Raw genomic sequence first — 19,711 nt, 5'->3', positions numbered from 1 at the left:
ACTGTGTAAATTACTGCCCCAAATATACTTCTGAAATTGTTTCCCTCTTTAGTGTTTGAAAATGCAATCATTTTTTCTTAATTCTCTCTAGCATTACCTTTCTGTTTCTATCTCCTCTTTTGCCTCTAATTTATTTATCTATTCCCCTGGAATTTTATGTATTTCATACTTTGCCACTGTCCAATACTTCCTTTTCTATTTTATCCTCTATTTCTATTGCCCTTTACTTTCTCCCTTTTCCTCACCTATTTCTGTTCAGTATATTCTCTTATAGGTAATGATATATCATACCTCCTCCTGCTTGATACCAATTCTTCATTTTGTGATTTCAAATCAAGACTTTTCTCACCTCATGTGTGCATCCACAACAGCAGCAATTCAATTAGCCACATTTCACTTAGAGCCATAAAAATTTACAACACAGAAGAACACCATTCGGTCCATTATGTTTGTATTTTTTTTGAAAGAGAAATCCATTCAGCCCATTTACCTGCTTTTTCTCTATTCCCCTGTAAATTATTCCTTTTTAGAAATTCATCTAGTTTCCTCTTCAAAACTAGTATGGATCCTGCCTCAGCCACTGCACCCGGCAGGGCATTCCACATCCTAACAACTCTCTATGTAAAAAAAATCCTCTTAATCTGCCTTAAGACTTTATGTGTTTGGGAAACTATCCCAAACCAGTGTCATTGATCCTACATTGCGAGTATAATGTTGTGAGAGGTTAGCAAGTGGAACAAGTTCCCCATAACAGTTTCCAATCTTTCCGTAACCTCAGGAGGACTTCAGGAATAGTGTTTATGCTTTTCCAGTACTTCACATTAACACAAGACTGTAGCAATCAGTGATAGTCTCATAGATCATTGTCACTGATTCCCAGTGCTTCCATAACATATTGAGACTTTGGCAGCCAGTAATCTTGGCAGTCTGGCTATAGTGACAATTTCAATCAAAGTAGGGCGTCTTGAGCTGTCTGACAAATAGAGGTTTAAATTTGTAACTAGTTTGCATTCGCAGCAGGCAACAATTTTTTTCCTGAAAGAAAAAAACAGTTTATTGTCTCTCATCCCTATCCCCCCTCCATTTGTGAAAACTTGATGAATTTGGATGATCTCCAGCAGACTCTCTCTCTCTTCATCTCTAGCAAATTTCACTGCTGTATGTGTACACCTCAACAAATTGAAGGAGGCAATGGAGGAGGCGAGGTGGAGGGACTGGGATGGAGTTACAGAGGGTGGGGGCAGAGAGGCTGAAGGCTCGACTGCTGATGGTGGGGCGGCAAGGCGGGGGACGTGAAGCAGGCTGGAGCCTGCTGAGCGGTGGGAGCGGCAGCTTGGTAGGGAGTTAAGAGGTCACAGAGGTAGGGAGGAGCAAAGCCACGGAGGGCTTTGAAGGTGAGGACCAGGATCTTGAACTGTATCCTCTGAGAGAAGCGCTTCACAGAATATATTGTAAAGTGTAGTGACTGTATTTTACACGCGAAAAGCAGCAGCCAATTGCTCACAGCAGTGTCCCACAACATTCGTGGATTGAATGTCCAAATATTATTTTGCGAGGCATTATTACCATCGGAAAGTGATCCGCCAGTTGACTAACAGACGGGTTTCTATTTACTGCGAGCTAAACAGAGATGTGTGCAATAAAGAAACTTGCCTAAGGTTTCACCCTTCCTGGGAATCGAACCCAGGTCCTCTCATTTGTGCTAACCACTACGCGACAGGACTCCACTAATAAGGTATTAGAGGCATTAGAAGTACTTTCTGCGCGCAACATGCAGAAAATGACGTCAGTAGCAAACTTGCAACCAAGATGGTAATTTGGTTTTGCAGTTCACTCACAAAAAGGCTGCTAATAACTTGGTTTCCCTGTATTTGCATGCAAAATGTGCTAAACTGTGATTCAAAAAACACATAAATGACTCAAATATGACACCTTATATTACCGTGGCTCGCTTCTTTGCATTAATTTATCTAGCAAATCAGAATGTGAAAAAAATAACTATCATTTGTATGGAATTTCCTGAAAGATAACGAGATCTCTTGCCTATTATGTTGTAAAGCTAGCAAGCCAGATTCATCATAATCCAATAAATCTTTGCAACAATCATTAACAAAAAGTGAACTCTCAAATCTACATCTGAATGCATCTGTTTCTCCCTATTTTACCATGATCATTTTGGAGATTGACTCCAGTTGAGCAGCAGTTTTGTGCACAGATGTTGCGTGAGCCTATAACCAGTGTTTGAGCATCAGCAATATGCTGTTGTGTCATTTTCTCATTAGTGTGGATGTAATTTGCTAAACACTCTTGAATACATCTTTTCTAAAGTAATTTCTACCTCCTTAACACCAATTAAGGTAAACCACAGGGTGGCAAAAAAAACAATTTTGTCAGACAGAAGATTAATTTTGCAAAGATTGAAGCCAGCAAAGCTACAATTTTCCTTCTGATCTTTCATGGGTCCATTTGGATGCTGATGAAGTGATTCCACTTCAGGTTTCAAAAGAATAAGGTCAAGGAGGGTAAACATGTCACATGTCAGAAATGATCCAAATTCCTCCAAATTAACCCCATTCATTAAAACAAAATCTGGTTTTGTCTTATTTTAATCTACGATTATAGTTGCACACTGTAAAAGATGCTGGCAATTGAAACTTCACACAATGTAATTGGTGTACCATGTGTCATCACACATACATCTCACACTCATCATTAGGATTCCAGTAATTACATTTTTTAATGAAAGTTATTTCACATTAGGTTTCATGGAATTGGTTTTGCTCTATTTAACTAAAGTAAATTTTTTCTATTATTCTCCTTTCGCTGTTTTCTTTTCTACAGTGATTTCCGCTGTAAATTTATGTTGTGCACACTCCACTGGGCTCAGTATTGCAGTGATGTGAAGCGAGAAGCCTGGTTTAGACTTCCCACTCTCTGAAACAAACAGGAAAAGAGTTGATATCAGTTTGCGGGTTTTTTTTGCACTGATTCTCAGTTGCACCCAGCTATTTCCCAGGAAACTTCCAGCAAGGAGAAAGTGGCTAACCATGGCTCAGCACGCATGAGGCTCTTACAGTCAATTTAGTGAGTTCAATGAGGTCAAGTCACCGAGATAGCATGCAGAGGGGAGTAGCTACCCAAGGCTGGAGTACAAAGTGATCAACCCCACCCAGGAAACAGCATTCAAGGGAAGGTGTTAGTAAATTGTTATTACATGTGAGACTACAGTACCAAAGGATCTCTTAAAGATGAACCTTTTCCTCCAGTTCCATTAGTGAGAAATACATAAAGAAAAATATTAATACCAAGAAAAAACTTGCATGCATAAATATAAATTATTGTATATATTGATATTTGTTTTCATTAAAGAGGGCCTTAAACTTGAAAGATTCTTGCAAACTTTAAATTGTCGACAAGGCAAAAGTAAATATTGCATGAAAACCAACGTATCTCATGTCTACAACAACAGCAGCAGCATTTATATAACGCCCCTCATAACGGACAGCATACCGGAGTGCCTGTCTATGTCACACAAAGCATAACCAACTTAAGAGTTTTTAAACAAATACACAGAAATATAAACATGTTCCAATAAATGACTACAAGCACAGAAACAGAAATGTACAATGCAGCAGTAGGTCATTAGTCCATCGAGCCTGCACCAACTCAGAGCAAGGATATTGCTTCAATCCCATTGTCTGCCTTATCCTCATACACCTTCATATACCCGTCTACTTTCAATAGACCATACTCGGCAGGGGCTTCCATGTTTACTTTATACTCATTCCCTTGTTATTTTACTAAAATGAATGACCTCACATTAAAACTGTGATATAATGATAGGCTTATAGCAATCACTGTCACTTTCAGTCCAAAAGGAAACTATAGCAGTTCTCTACCTTCCTCTTGTTTAAGCAAACTGGCTGCCAGATTATCACAAGAGCCTTAAACCAATGGCCAAGCCTCTTCTGAAGTATCTGAACTATGAAGACGGTTGTAATTCAAATACATGAGATGTAATCATCAGCAGGGAATTACTTTAAGCAGTTTATAATCTTGGTATATTTCAGGTTGTAGTGGACAGATGATTTAGACCATTTTTCCAAGCCTGTGCTACAAAGGCTGTAATGTAAATCATAGCTTCCCCCCTGTTGCCTGGAACAATATCACCTGCAGCTTTGACATAAAGCTTTCCAGACCGAGTGCCATTGTTGAAAGTGGCTATTCTCGCTGTTTTGGGGCGGCTGGGGGGATGGTTGGGGGAAGTGCCTTTGAGCACTGGGAGATGGCACGGAGGTCATTGAGGGGAACGGTTCCATGCACTGCAGATCTTGTAAACAAGCTGGATCATAGAGTGAAGTGGTTTCCTGGAGGAAGGCTGACATCCACAGATTTTTGATCATCCAAGAGAAGTTGGCATACTTTCAAAGTGGTTTCCCAAGTCCAACATATAATAGGATAGGATTCAACAACTGGGATCAAGATATAACTTCTATAACAAATATTTTGAAAAAATGTTTCCCTATCATGAGAGCCAAACATTCTTTCTAAAGTTTCTTACAATAAGGTCACAACATGTAGAGTGTGAGGTTTGTTGTGCAGGCATTGTAAAGAGATGCTGTTATTATGTTGTAACAGAGGAAATTTTATTATTTATTGCTCTAGCCAGAAATTGAAAAATTAAAGAGTGATGAAGCAATCGTGCCTGCTTTGCAATCCACCACGTTGGTCCTTTCTACATTAGCTTATAACATGATTAACAAATAATAAATACTAGCTGTAAACCAGTGTTGTTAAAAGAGTCAAAAACAACAGAATTCAGGTCCAGTTAATGTTTTTTTTACAATGATAATTTTTACTCCACAAAACAGGCCCATATAATATTTTGCAAGGATTTTATTCTCCAATTTCTGTCATTAACTCTACAAATATTAAATACAGAATTTCCGGCTCTTTATCAGGTCGTGCATAAGAATTCTCTTGAAACCATGAGGCTATGTCAGGAGCAGGGCTCCAGTTTGATTCACATTCTCCTAGCTCACATTTATAGTGCACTTTTTGCAGGGAAATTCTGCCAAAATTGTGGAACCTTGTTAGAAAATATGTAGTATCAACGTAGAATAAGGTAACTGAAAAAGATGAACAGGTTAGGAAAGTAATGTCTGACGCAACATCAGTTGTAGCATCTTTGGCTGATATTAACTAGTAAGGTACTATTTAAAAAAAAGGTCTGAGAAACAAATATGTTTGTTATGTTTGGCAAAGAATACATCTCATTTTTACATTTTTGGGGAAAAATCCTGTGAAGCACTTTAAAATGTCCTTCCAATGTGAAAGGCTCTGTATCAAATGCAATGATAATTATTACTGTAAATTTAATAAAAATAAATTAATGCTCAATGATTCCACTGCTACCAGTGCAAAATAACCAATTCTGTAAATATTTAATTCATAGTACCTTTTTAAAAAAGAGGGGTAAACAAATTAAAGTGTTGAATATTTGAAACCATGATTGGGGACAAATGGAAATCATGAAATATGCCTCCTTTTATAATACTTTTTTAATACCAATGGTATGTTTGGATATCCACAAAATGCTAGTGCATTTGTTAAAGGTTAAATAGATTTAGCTTATTAATGTGTAGGAAGGCTTATCTCAAAGTAAAAGAGAATGAAATCCTTTGTGCCAAAAAGAAGGCTGTACTGAAATAGAGAAAGGAAGATGCTTTACAGTCTAATGCAGCATTGCTATTAAATAAAATGATTTGCTTGGCTGACCACATTTTAAATTGACACCCCATTTTCCAAGTACCAGATGCAGCCTTTATCCAGTCCTACCTCTCACAGCTTCCCAAAGGCTCTCTGTGCTTCGCATGGTAATTAGCTCCTTTTATTATCAATGATGTGCTGCTCCTGGCTATTTCCTCAGCTGTCATTGCCGCTTCCCTCATCTGCTGATGTTCAAATCTCTTTATACAAGTGGTGTTAAGGGACTGTGTTACTTGTTCTGATCTACTGCATAACTGAGAAATAAAGATGATGGGCAAGAAATCAAAGGACTAAAGGGAATCATGCCCACCATCTTTGAAAAGAGGACAAAACTTGCCAATACTTCCTTGATGGTACATTTGAATAGTGAGGTGAGACTATTAAGCCATATTCTTAATGAGCTTTTGAGTGTACATACGAATGATACAGTCTAAAATAATAGAAACTTAAAAGGTGCTGAAAGAGTATTTGTTAAAATAAATTGTAGTTATATGCAATGTGTCAAGTATGATTAAACAGACTGTTCTGATTTCTGCAGAAAATGTGCATAGAACCACTTAAATTTAATTCATTAGGACTCTACAGCTCACTGGGTGTATTTGACAGTGTTAAAAAAATTAATGGAGTTTAAATTAAATTCACCTTTTATATGTAATTTATGATGCAGCTCATTAACTTGCAATATATCTATAACCTTTTGGTTTTTTAATAGCTGTTTGGATGCTGCAACAGAAATCATGCAGTGCTAATGTAGATACCTGCATTTGCCTCCATTGTTACAAATACTATGAGATAAACTATAAGCAGTATTATATATGAAAAATATAAATGAAAGGCAGACACCTAGAAACATTAGTAGTTGGCAGAATGTTAGACTCCATGCATAAGGTGCTTGGTTCAAATCCCCGACTCAAACATAATTCAGATTTGGCTGCCATCAGTGGATAAGTTTGCCAGTTCTTGGCAATGTTGCTGGTTTCAGGGCTTTATCTCAGAAAACAGAAAACATCCTGCCTTATAAGTATTGCCTTCTGTTGGTTAATATAAGGGCAGCATTATCAACAGACATAGATGTCTCTGCTGCTTTTGTAGTGAAGGAATAAATATGCCAGATAAAAGGATAGTAGTGAGATTTTAATAACATGCATGCATGCATGCCCGCATAAAAAAGTTTGATCCATTCAATCAGGAAAGTAAACCTTTCGGTCCGAAATAATATCTGTCAACCTTTAAAGATTTGTCAAAATTTTATTGCTTCCAACGTACTCTAAATTTATATTTTGCTTGTTCATGTTTGCATTAACTAAGACGTCAATGACTCACTGCTATTATTAGCTTTAAACCAATGACATATTAGTTGCATTTTGTGCTGATATTGTTATTGATAGACTGGTAGCACTCCCATCTCTGAGTCAGAAGGTTGTGGATTCATGTCAGGACTTTGAACTTATGCTCCAGTGTTACATGCTAAACCAAGGACTTATCTGCCTGTTCAGGTGGATGTTAAAGATCCCAAGGCAATATTTGAAAAAAGAAGAGAATTTCTCCAGTGACCTAGACGATAGTCTTCCAGATAAAATTGATTATTCACTTTATGATTGTTTATGGGACTTTGTTGTGCACAAATTGCGTATCATCTTAGCCTGCAAAATATGCAGTCATCATATTGTATAGTAAATCCTCTGAAGTGCTCTAAGCCGTGCAGCTCTGACCTCCTTAACGTCTCCGGCCTATCCCTCAGACTCACTGAACCAGTGTGCAATCTAGGTGTCAGGTTCAACGCATGGCTGCCTTCTCACTCCACATCTTGTTCCGACCAGGACAATCTTCCTCCTCCTCCATCACATTGCCCGCCTCTGACCATATCTTAGCCCAGACACAACTGAAAATTCGTCAATGAGTTTGTCATCTCCCACCTCGACTATTCAAATGCCCTCTTCCCCGATCTCCCCAGCTCCACTATCCACAAAATCCAGCTAATAGAAAACTTCACCACCAGCAATACTCACATGCGTTAAACTTCGTACCTCCATCACACCAGTTCTAGCCAGGCTCCACTGGTTCCCTATTGCCGAGCAGATGGATTTCAAGAGCCTTCTGCATGTGCCTCCGTTGTACCATTGGTGGCTACACTTTCAGCCACTACGCTCTGAACATCTGGAACACTCTTCCTCTATCCCTCCACCTTACCCCCATCTTCCCTATCTTCAGGCCGTGTCTGAAGACCGTCCTCTTCGACCGTGCCGACGGTCACCTCCCCGCTTCCCCCCCGCTCCCCACCTCGGTATTGTGCTCCGCCACAGTCAAGCACTCTGAGAAGCTGCTCTGCAGGAGGGGTGTTATATAACTGAAGTTGTTGTTATTGACGTAAAAGGCTATATCAAATGCAAGGATTATGATTATTATATGAAAAAGTGCATTATTTCCATTGATTGGTAATTATGATTACTGATGAGATGCCTTAAAAGATATGTGTCTGTCAGATTTGGGACTCAAAAAGCCTTTAGGTCAAAATGTTACTGACCAGTTTGTAGATGCAAATTGCTTGTAAAGTAGGGCTTGGGTGATCTTAACACAGGTTTATTTTTCGAAGCAAAATATATATTTTTGAACTAGAACAGTTAAAACGAAAACAGTTATTCAAATCTTTTTCTTAATAAACTTTCCTTTGTAATAAATAAATGTGTGGGTAATGTCCTTCTTTCTCTCGTTTTGCATGTTCTGATACCATTCAGAAACAGTGATAGGTGTTAAGTGTTGTATTATTAACATCCACCTATGGATCACTTACAATATAATGAAAAAATGTTTACTGAAGTGATTCCCAGTTTCTATTACAATCATTGTTGAGTTGACTGAATTGGTGGGTGTCAGGTAGCTCCAGTTTTCTTTAGTGTCTCTGAAAGGGGGCAAGGGAGGGAATGATTAGACAGTATTCCTGTTCCTGATCACTATCCAGTGTGATGCCTATTGGGAAGTTCGGGTATGGGAAGGTATGTTTAGTCTCAAGTATATGGTTCAAGCAATTGAGCAACATGCTGACTTGGCTCACATATAAAGAATGCCAAATGGCCAATGTACTGGAGACCTGCTGCATCCAAAAAACTCAAGTACAACAACTTTAATTTATATAGCGCCCTTCACACAAGGAAGCGTCTCAGAGCACTTAACAGTGGTGGTACCTGACACCGAGCCAGGGGGACGGAGGAAGTGACTGTAGCCACAGTGGAAGAGGAAGGTCTTAAGGCATGATCTGAAAATGGGGAAAGAGGGGACAATGCAGAGGGATTGAGAGAGAGAGTTCCAGAGTTTTGGGGCATAGTGGCTGGAAGCATGGCTGCTGATGGTGAAATGGAGGGGACGAGGGACATGTTGGAGGCTGGAGCCAGTCGAGCAGAGACAGCAAGTTTTAGCGTGGGGAATAGCAGGTCGGAGAGATCGGGAGGTGCCTGGTATGAAGGGATTTGTACGTGAGTGTGAGGATCTTGTAGTCGATCCGGTGTGTGATAGGGAGCCATGAGAGCCTGGCGGGGACTGGTGTGATGGGGGTATGGAGTTTAGAGCGGATGAGTACATGGGCACTGTAATTTTGGAGCAGTGGACAAAGAAGTGGACGAAGGATTCCGCGTTGGGTGTGAGGTACGGTCGAGGGCGGGCAATGTTATGGAGATGGAGGAAAGCAGTCCTAGTTAGGGAATGGATGTGGGGTAGTAAGGAAAACTGGGGATCGAACCTGAGGCCAAGTTTGCATACAGTAAACCTTAAGGATAGTCCTGGGAGGTTGAGGAGTATGAGGCACCACCTTCAAACAGAGAATTGAAAATAAAATTAGAAGCACGGCAGTTAGTTGAGTTTGCACTAGCACAGAAGAACTAAATCAGGCATCATGGAGGTGCTATAAATTTATAATTATAAATTTAAATTATCTGAGTTCACACATTTAGCAACAAGAGGAATTCCTTATCCTTTATGATGGATCCCCTCATTGACTCTGTTATTTTATGTCAGGATAAATGGCAGAATGGCAGGAAAACACATTCAAACTTAGCAAATAAAAAGGAAAGAATGCAGACTACTCTGTTCTGTTTTCTCATATTTGTTTATTATATCCTGACGCTTTTGCATAGTTTAAACTCTCTACACTATTTTATGGTATCATCAGTTTATTTTATGGGCTCAGCTATTATGCCATCTCTATGGTGGACTGTTTTTAATGAACTAGAAATCATAGTACTTATCATAAATATACTGATAATTAGTATGCAGTTGTCTTTATTATAGGGCTCTCTTGTACAGCATGATCGCTAATATAACACACCATTAAATAGCTTCATGTTTCTCATTTGAAGTTTTAGCGATGAAAATTGTATTGGGAAATGCATTAAAAATACTGGATTAAAAAAATCAGTTTTATCTATTGAAACCTGATGCCGATGAAAAGGGTGCATTAAAGATCCTCTCATAGAAATTCTTTGCTTAACATAGTTTTCCTCCATTGAGGTGAAAATTGTAAGCTTTGATGTGTTAATTAATCCAGCAATATGGCAAACACAGTCAGTTAAATATTCCTTGCTTTTGATATAGGATCTTATCGGATCGTTGAGACTTCTCAAAGAGCTTCACAGGATAGAAGTAAAGGTAAAATGTGTATTTTGTGGAGTTTTGTAGCATATTGGTAAGAGAACTTGCCTCGGAAGCAAGAGGGCCCAGGTTCGATTCCCAGGTAGGGCGAAACCTTAGGCAAGTTTCCGTATTTCACACGCTTCTGTTTACCTAGCAGTAAGTAGGAACCCAGTTGTTAGTCGATCAGTGAATCGCTTCTCCAGGAAGTAATAATCCCTTAAAAAAAATTTGATCACTCAATCTACGACTGTTTGTGGGTCACTGCCGTGCACAAACATGACCAGACCTGTATTTTTATTTGGATAATTGTGATAGGGACATTTCCAGATCTTATTTTTTTCCTTTTTTTGGAGTGAGACAGCACTCTAGTTGTATGTTCAAACTTACTTCAGTGAGACCAAATACTGAGGAAAGTGTATTTGAATGTTGAAATAATCCCCCAATTACGTGGGAGATACCAATTACATTAAAATATATGTAAAAAAAGACACTGTGCTGTGATGCTGGAGAAGCCTGTCAAAGTAAGTGGATCAATTAACTGCTTCAGTCACTAGAATTCCTGTTGGTATATTTTGAGAGACATTGGTCACACATAGACTTAGCCACCATTTCTGAAGTCTATTAAAGATATGTTAGTAGCAAACATATACCATGGTGTAACCAGCTTATCCTCCCCAAGCTAGCATTATTATACATCAATGTTTCTTTATTGTACGTTGCTATTACTTCAGTTTCTGCTTTAATAGATTATACATTAATGCTATAATCATACAGTATCGTGATGAATATACTGTGAATGTTCAACTGCAGCTTCTCTATCTGGTCTTTAATTTCTAATGTAAACTAAAATTTGATTTGACTGCCCTCTTTAATTTGATTGTGCAGACACTTTCTTTACTTAAATTTTAACACTGTTGTTTGCTACTTTTATAATTTTTGTAATGGTTGCCCTGAGCTTTTGAATTTAATTTTACTCAGAAAAATATGCAATGTACAGATTTTTCTTTCATTCTAAATACTGTCCCCTACAGCATAAACTTCTCTCCACTGGCATCTCTTTTCTCATTATAATTTGTCTCCTAAGCAGTGCCTTATAACAAGGACCTATTGTACTGTAAAATGTGCTACTTGATCAAAGAGCGATTAAGGCACTGATGCATTGGCTGTCTAATTGCTGCCATCAAATGTAATGTATACCTGATGTGTCAGTGACTGAAACAGCACAGTCCAGCTCTCAAGTGTTAATCCTTTTTTACTTGTTCACATTGTGAAGAAACCCGTGTCTGTGAAGCCCAAATAACCTATTTAGTAACAGAATAAATACAACTGTCCTTCAGATGCAAGTACCAAGAATTTCTCTTAAATCTCGGTACGGAATGCAGCCTTCAATCCCACACTGATGACATAGTTGGGGATTGCATGATGAAACCTCAAAGGGAAGTTTTCCCAGCTATTCACAAATTTCCCCAATTTAGACAAAACCCTGTTTAATACTAAGTTTTGCATGAGCTGCTGTTTATATGAACTATCATTTTTCTGAATACACTTGGCAATATTAAACATCAACCACTGCAGGTTAACTCCAGTTACCCATTAACCCTTGTCAAGTCTGGCATTCTTATTCAAATTTTACCATGTCCCTTCTCTTAATGACGTACTTTGAAAGATGACCAGTGATAACCTGAAATGTAACGAAGTCCATAAATTTCAGCTCCGTGGCAAACGATCCCAGATAGCATGATCACAAAATGACAAGCGATTGGAAGGAACTTCATTACCTCCTGGCGAAAGACCTTATTCCCATTTTTGTGCCAATACCACTGATGTTATAATTCCACAAAAATAGTTAAAAAATAGAAATGTTCCAGACTATCCACTTGAAAAATCAGTCTTTCTGAATCCAAACCATAGGGATGGCAATTCTAGGTTCAGTTCAGTATAAAATCCCTGCCAATTCACCTCAAAGGTCTGCAGCTTTAACATCATTCTTCTGTATCAGGGTCTTCGGAGTCTGTAAATGGCCAGAAAGGGTGAAAAATTATAGGTTATGATTAATTAAGTTATGTTGGAGTACTGCATTAATCATGAATGTTATTTCTGGATATTTTAAAATAATCAACATTTTGCCAAAAGGACTACTCATGAAATCTGTTGGTGAATGCAACAGTTTTGGGTTTGTCCAAAACTATAAATTAGCAAATTATATGACATGGTTACTAGGTTTTCAGTATGGCAGGTTAAGAGGCCAATTGGGGTGGAATCTGACAGATTTTTGCCCGCCAGACACACACATAACTGGGGTCCTGGCTGGGTTGCTATTGCCATTGTTTGGAGCCTGGAGATAAGCACAACTGTAATCAAGTGTTTCAACTCATTGCAGTTGAATCCCACTCAGCACAAGAAAGGTAGTCATTTAAAAATAAGAAGTAGAAAGGAGAGATTATTATCTACGGTTTCAAATTTGCATTTTGGCAACGTTGAATACTTTACACTTGAGATTTTGAATATTTGGATAGGAATATCTTGTTAAGGGTGCTATCCTTGAACCAGGCTGAAATACAAGTGAATATGGAATACATTGAATATTACATCACAAAAATAGGCCATTTGACCCAACTAATCTATGCCGGTATTTATACTCCACGCGAGCTTCCCCTCCTAATCCCCTCTCCCACATCTCTCTTTTCCATTCTCCTTTATGTGTGCATCAAACATCTGCACTGAGTTATTAATCAAACATGATTAGTTCATAAAGAAGATAAAATCAGCATACCAGTGCATTTGCAAGTAGAGTAGATCAAATGTCAAATACGAAGATTATTATTACATATGCATGTCGGGATCATTTTGGAGTGATGAAACCAAATCAAAGAATGTAAAATCAGTATAGCACAACACCAAAATTAAGTGCTTTGAGACATGTTACACAAACAAAAGAATTTTAACATTGCAGCTGCCTCCAGCAGATATTTTATTTGTAACATTGGTGAGGAGATGCTAGGAAACTGTTTCAACAATTTAATGATTTAAAGACATTTTCTCAACCGACCGGTGTAATTCTAGTTGCAAAGTTATTAGCAACTGAAGGAACATTCATTCAGTAACAGTAAATCACTTGTCACACTTCATTTTAAAATTGGATTTTGACATTTAAATGCTTCTCTGTATTGGGATTTTTTTCCAAGTAGAAAATGGTGCTAAAATAGGATTAGTTTAGCAAAGAGCAGAGTGGATCAAAATGTTACAGATATATTAGCTTATGACAACATTTGATCGCGTTTCATTACGGCCAATTGTGCAAAATCAAGGAATTCTTACTTTAGCAATGTTATTGAAAACAAGTTCATTTACAGAACAATAAATTATGACAGGCTGAGACATTTTGGTTTATAAGTACTGTACTTACGGGGTGAAAACTGTGACATGTAATGCGTTGATACATTATTGAAAATTGGTGTATGAATTTGATCCCCACTCTGACTCTCATCACAGTGGTTGGATGTGAAGCCCGCTTGTGGATCAGGGCACTGTTGATTACTACTCCTTCACTCAAAGAAAATCAGGATAAAATAGGTATCCTGCTCCAATGGCATGAGTTGAAAGCATGCCACAAGCTGATTCAGGCTCAACCATTATGAAAGAGTCGGGGAGGAGGAGGTTTGCACCTCCAAATGAGCCCATGTCACCTACAAAACAGACAGTCACTCCATTTTACAGTATATCCTGTAAAGCGCTTTGATATGTCCTTCGTAAAGGTGCTATATCAAAAGCAAGGATTATTATTATTATTTATGGTCATTAGTTATCAACGTAGCAGAATTTTCAACAATGTGTTAATTTATACTTCATCATTTGAAATTTTCATCCTATAATGCATCTTTCTGTTAGAAATAAAAACCTTACCGAACAAATGTTTATTTAGTTAATGGTTCAGAAGATTGACCAGTCAGTACAAAACAGTAGTAAGAACAACTTTCAAAAAATGTTAAAAATGTGCATATTATAGCATTATATTTGTGCGCAAGCTGTTTCTGCAGCAGAATGTTATTGTTTGATTGACCGCATAGTAAATAATATTAACCCTTGCCTTGTCACAGTAGCCCTTAAAAAATAAACAGTCATTCCACTTTTAGTATATGCTGTAGAGCACTTTAAGATGTCTTAAAGTCCTCTACAGGATATATTAAAAGCGGTTAGTGAAGAGAACAATCAGCCCAGTTCTGTCTCCTGATCACTATCCGTTGAGCTCTGTTGAAAATTGCATACTTTCTGCCACTACGCCCCCAATCTCTGGAACTTGAACCGTCAAACCTTCCAACTCACCCCTATGTTTAAACCTGCCTAAAAGCTTACCTCTCCCACTGTGCCCACGGACACCTCTATTTCTTCTGGTGCCAGAGGGCTGCTAGCAGTTCTGAAACTGTATTTCAGGGAGAATTGAGGGCTTTTGGAGAGTAGGGGTAAATTGAGAAGGGGAAAAATTCCTAATTTAACAAAAATTGGAGATAAACATTAATTTAAAAAAATTAAATGAATTAGGCATTACAAAGTCATCAATAATTTTGTAGTAGAGATAAAATTGGTCAGTCACTTCATGACTATTTAAAAAAAACATTTATGGGACATTGGAGTCCTGCAGCTCAGTGGTTAGAGCACTGGCTTTGCAAGCGAGACATCTGAATTCAATTCCAGGAAGGGCAAAACCTTGGGCAAGTTTCCTTACTCCACACGCCTAATAATAATCCTTCCAAAAAACAAAACAATAAAAAAATTGATCATTTTCAATCCACGACTGTTTGTGGGACATTGCTGTGCGCAATTGGCTGCCGCGTTCCCCCACAAATATATAGTCAATTCACTTTACAGTATATTCTGTGAAGCGTTTTGGGACGTCCTCCCGACGTGAAAAGCGCTATATCAAATGCAAGGATTATTATTATTATTATTATTGCTGTGCACAAATTGGCTGCTGCGTTTCACCCACAAAACACAAGGTCAAAACTACTTTATAGTATATCCTGTGAATCATTTTAAGATGTCTCAACAACTTGATGCGGCGCTATATCAAATGCAAGGATTATTATTAGAAATTATATCTTAATCAAGTTGAAAATACCCATGCATATTTGCATCTATTTTCAGGGTTTGTTTTAGAAACAATATTCATCACTGTAAGCAATCTGGAATTGATAGACAAAAAAATTAAATTAGTATAAAATGTTTATTCTGATCACACATTGATAATCCCAGTTTTTCACCACTCTGTATAAAGATGCAATCATTGGGAGTATATCTTATTGAAACAAATAATGCAGGCAGTCGTTTCTTTGTTTGTCTTGATAGAACTTTTGAAAAATATGGACAGATTTACCTGATTCCATTTGAAGTCATTTGCTCACAATTACAGAAAGGCAGAGACTAAAATATTGTGCTGCTACATTCATTTAAAATAATTGGCACTTGCAGCAGTGGAAGCTTCCAATGTAACTGTTTGTTAAGAACTTGAATCAGTTGCAAAACAATTACATCTTTGTGTAAAATTATGCCCCTTGGCATTGTAAGTTTGCACTATAAATCATTATGCTATTTCTGACCCATCATAGCGATGCTTATGTGCATGAAAAGACATTATCAAACTGCTGATGGTGTAGGGAATTGGCATCTCTCAACGAGAACATGTCTTGTAACCTTGACAACCGGTAATTGTGGCAGCAGTCATCCCATAAGCAACCTGTTACCCAGCACTCTGAATAAAAAGCAGTTATTTAGAAATACAACATATGACAAACACTAGGAAGCTAAGTTCCTCAGCAATCTTAGCCAAAAAAGGAGATGTGCAGAGGTGGAATGTCCAGGGGTAGTACCAACAAATTGTTCAGCAACTGTTAATGAAATTCCTACCCTTCAAAACCAGGCAAAAATATTGTTAGCAACAATCTTGCTCAATGACTAAGTGAGTTCATGTTGTGGGTCGCAGACTCCTTTAGATAGGGATCATATTAGGTTCAATCTCTGGTCTGTGCTGAATTAGCCAAGTTAGAGCAGCAATCAGACCACTACATTTGGCTTCAGCACTCTGATTTGAGAAGGAATAATTAGTCAGGATTCCTGCTTCTAATTGGTAACCAGGCACCCTATCTGGAAGACACACACAACAACAACAACAACAAAATTACATTTATAGAGCGCCTTTCACGTCCCAAGCGCTGGACAGTCAGGGTTCAAGACCTGAGCATGGGGTTGGGGAGGGGTAGGGGTGAGGGAAGGCAGAGAGGTGGGAGGGCGACTGAAGACACAATCGAAGAGGAGGATCTTGAGATCAGCCTTGAAGGAGGCAAAGGAGGAAGTGAGGCGAAGGGACTGTAGGATGGAGTTCCAGAGTATGGGGCAGAGAGGCTGAAAGCCCGGCCATCGATGGTAGGGCGGGTCGGGTGGAAGACATGGAGCAGGCTGGAGCCTGCTGAACGGAGGGAGTGGGCAGGTTGGTAGGGATATCTCACAGGTAGAGATATCAGATGAGAACTAAATTTGACTTGGCTGCTTTGACCTAGCAGTTAAATAAATTGCTAACAGTCATGAATCATAGACATGTGGATATCAATTGTATCAAATGCAATTAATAATTGCCCAATTTAATAGAAACCCTCATAGATCGTGTGCTTAATTCATGGACAAAACATCAGCAGAGAAGTCTGGTATAAGAAGGCTCTTCAGCTCATTTGTTCTCAACCAAGTGTTTCCAAGCCTCCAAAACTACAATTTTTATTTGATAAAAATATTGGATGCCATGCATTGCTTTGTCAGACAAATTAGATTCAGGATTTTTAAGAAGTAAGATATTAGTTCTATTAGTTTGGGTAGCAATTTAATCTTTGATAAGTGGGACATTTTTAAACCGAAAAAAAATTGCTCTGTGTACAATTAAAGCAATGAAGACAACAATAATAATTGATAACTTTGTTTTTAGGTCGGTGGCAGCAGTGACAACAACTGTGTTGAAGAAATATTACGGGTCAGTACACTTTTTGTTTTGAGTTATTCTCAATTCAACGATATGAAGTGTGATACCTCAGCCAAATTGAATGCAATAAAACTGATCTTGTTTTAATCATAATAGTTACAATTCAACGCAAATTGAACTTGCATTATATTGATATCATAGATTTGTTACTCTATAGTTCTTTTAATATTTGTAACTGGTTTCCAGAGAACAGATCTGAATTGGCCAGTTTGTCTTTCTTTAGAATTGGTGCATACTTTGTCACATTTATGAATTAAGCAATTATAATTTTGCATCTGATTTTCCATCTTATTAACCTCAACATTTTCCAGTTAAATCATCCGAGGTTAGTTTTCCTAATCCAGTTCATTGGATAACGATATGTTTGTGATGCAATATTTAACAGAGGTTGTAATTATAGGTAAAACGCAAAATATTGCAGATGCTGGAAATCTGAAACAAAAACAGAAGTCGCTGGGAACACTCAGCAGGTCAGGCAGCATCTATGGAGAAAGGAAAGTGAGTCAACGTTTCGGGTCCATGACACTTCGTGGACTGTTCTGACGACGGATCATGGACCCGAAACGTTGATTCATCCTCGTCTATATGCTCCCTCTCGGTGATGTCATCTGCAGACACGGGGTTAACTTCTACATATGTCACTCAATTCTACTTTTCCTCCTCCAGCTTCGACCCCCAGTCCCCTGATGTTCTGTCAGCTTGTCTGTCGGATATCAAGAGCTGGATGAGCGTAAATTTCCTGCAGTTAAACGTCAACAAGACAGAAGCCATACTGTTTAGCTCACATAGATGTCTTCTGTCCCACGGTTCTAACCTCCTCCACCTACCTGACCTGTCCTTAAAACTCTCCGAATCCGTGCGCAACTTAGGCATGAGATAGGGGACTGCCAAGGAATCGAGGGATTTAAACACTGGAGTGAGGATCTTAAAGTCAATCTGCTCAGTGACAGTGATTGGAGTAATTGGGATACAAAGTTTGGTGCGGGTGAGAATGCGGGCGGTGGAGTTTTGAATGAGCGGAATATATGATTTGTGCATCCATAAGACCTTTGATACATTTATTTTCTTACAATAATAATCTTCAAATAATTGTATTTAATATATAATATATAATCACATCATTGAGACGTTTCAAAGTGCTTCACAGAATATACCATAAAGTGAATTGACTGCATATTTTGTGGGCAAAATATCTTGATCACTGACACCTAAATAATGTATCACACAAACTGAGTGGGTACAATAGTGACCATATTCCTGAATTACCAAAGAGACTGTCTACAACAAGCCAAAGTCTAAGGCAAGGTTATCTGATGGGACAACCAGATGCCTGTATTCAGTGACCTATCCCCTGAGCTCCAGTTCAAGTGAAAGGAATTCTAGACCATAGAAATTTACAGCACGGAAAGAGGCCATTTAATCCATTTGTCCATTTATTATAATATTATTAATACTATTATAATAATTTTCCTTTGATTCGATAACCTCTGGAACTCCCTCCCTCAATCCTCTCCATCTGGCTCCCTCTCTCTGTCTTCAAGTCCTGCCTTAAAACCTAACTCTTCAACCACGCCTGTGGCCAGTGCCCACTTGTCCCTCTCCCCTACCTCTTTCTCAGTGTCCTTTCCCGCTATTAGGCGTGTACAGTATAATACATTCTGAAACGTTGAACAGTGTGAACCATGAAAATGGAATCCCTCAATAGTGCTCACCATTGGTACCATATGACAAGCACAAATAAATCAGTAGAAGACAACCCACTATTTATTGTTTAAAAATGCTTAAAAGAACATGAAGATGTACAATGCCTACACATATCTATAAGAGAAGTACAGTCATCTAAACAAACCATTTTGATTACATGAGGAATGCAAACATTTTAGACATTTAAATGAACTAGTTATTTATAATTTCCTCCTAGGGATAGGGAATGGGTTTAAGTGGGGCTGCAAACTTCATGGTAAATTACCAACTTAATGATTTTCTTGGATTTCACAATGGATTTCAGGAAAATGCAAATTAACAGTTCATGAAAAATTGGTGAAAAATTCTTTTTTCTTTTTTCATGGTCCAATTCCAACAAAGGCATGGTTGTGGGGCAGAATTGTGTATCTTGTACTAATGAATCATGATTCACTTAATTAGTTCAAAACATGCAGAACCCGCTGTGAAAAGCACTTTTATAATTTAGCAGACATTCACTGTAACAGTCTGGCATCCCACCACCTTTGATGTAACACATGTTGTTTATGACCTTCATTAGAGAAACTATGTAAACCAGTTTTGACAAGTTCTAGC

The 19,711-nt window shown here is 38.2% G+C and overlaps 1 protein-coding gene across 1 annotated transcript in view; it reads left to right on the top strand.

Annotated features, from left to right (window-relative positions):
• Window positions 1-19,711, top strand: part of aff3 (AF4/FMR2 family, member 3) — a 263,454-nt gene that overhangs the window by 100,412 nt on the left and 143,331 nt on the right. The window contains exon 4 of the mRNA XM_007885859.2: window positions 17,360-17,404. Within this exon, the coding sequence (XP_007884050.2) occupies window positions 17,360-17,404 (45 nt within the window). The remainder of the gene's footprint in view (window positions 1-17,359; window positions 17,405-19,711) is intronic.

Source organism: Callorhinchus milii, unplaced genomic scaffold (genome assembly GCF_018977255.1).
Source record: "Callorhinchus milii isolate IMCB2004 unplaced genomic scaffold, IMCB_Cmil_1.0 Scaffold4, whole genome shotgun sequence".
NCBI classification, from domain to species: domain Eukaryota; kingdom Metazoa; phylum Chordata; class Chondrichthyes; order Chimaeriformes; family Callorhinchidae; genus Callorhinchus; species Callorhinchus milii.
This window is presented reverse-complemented; position numbering and strand designations above follow the sequence as displayed.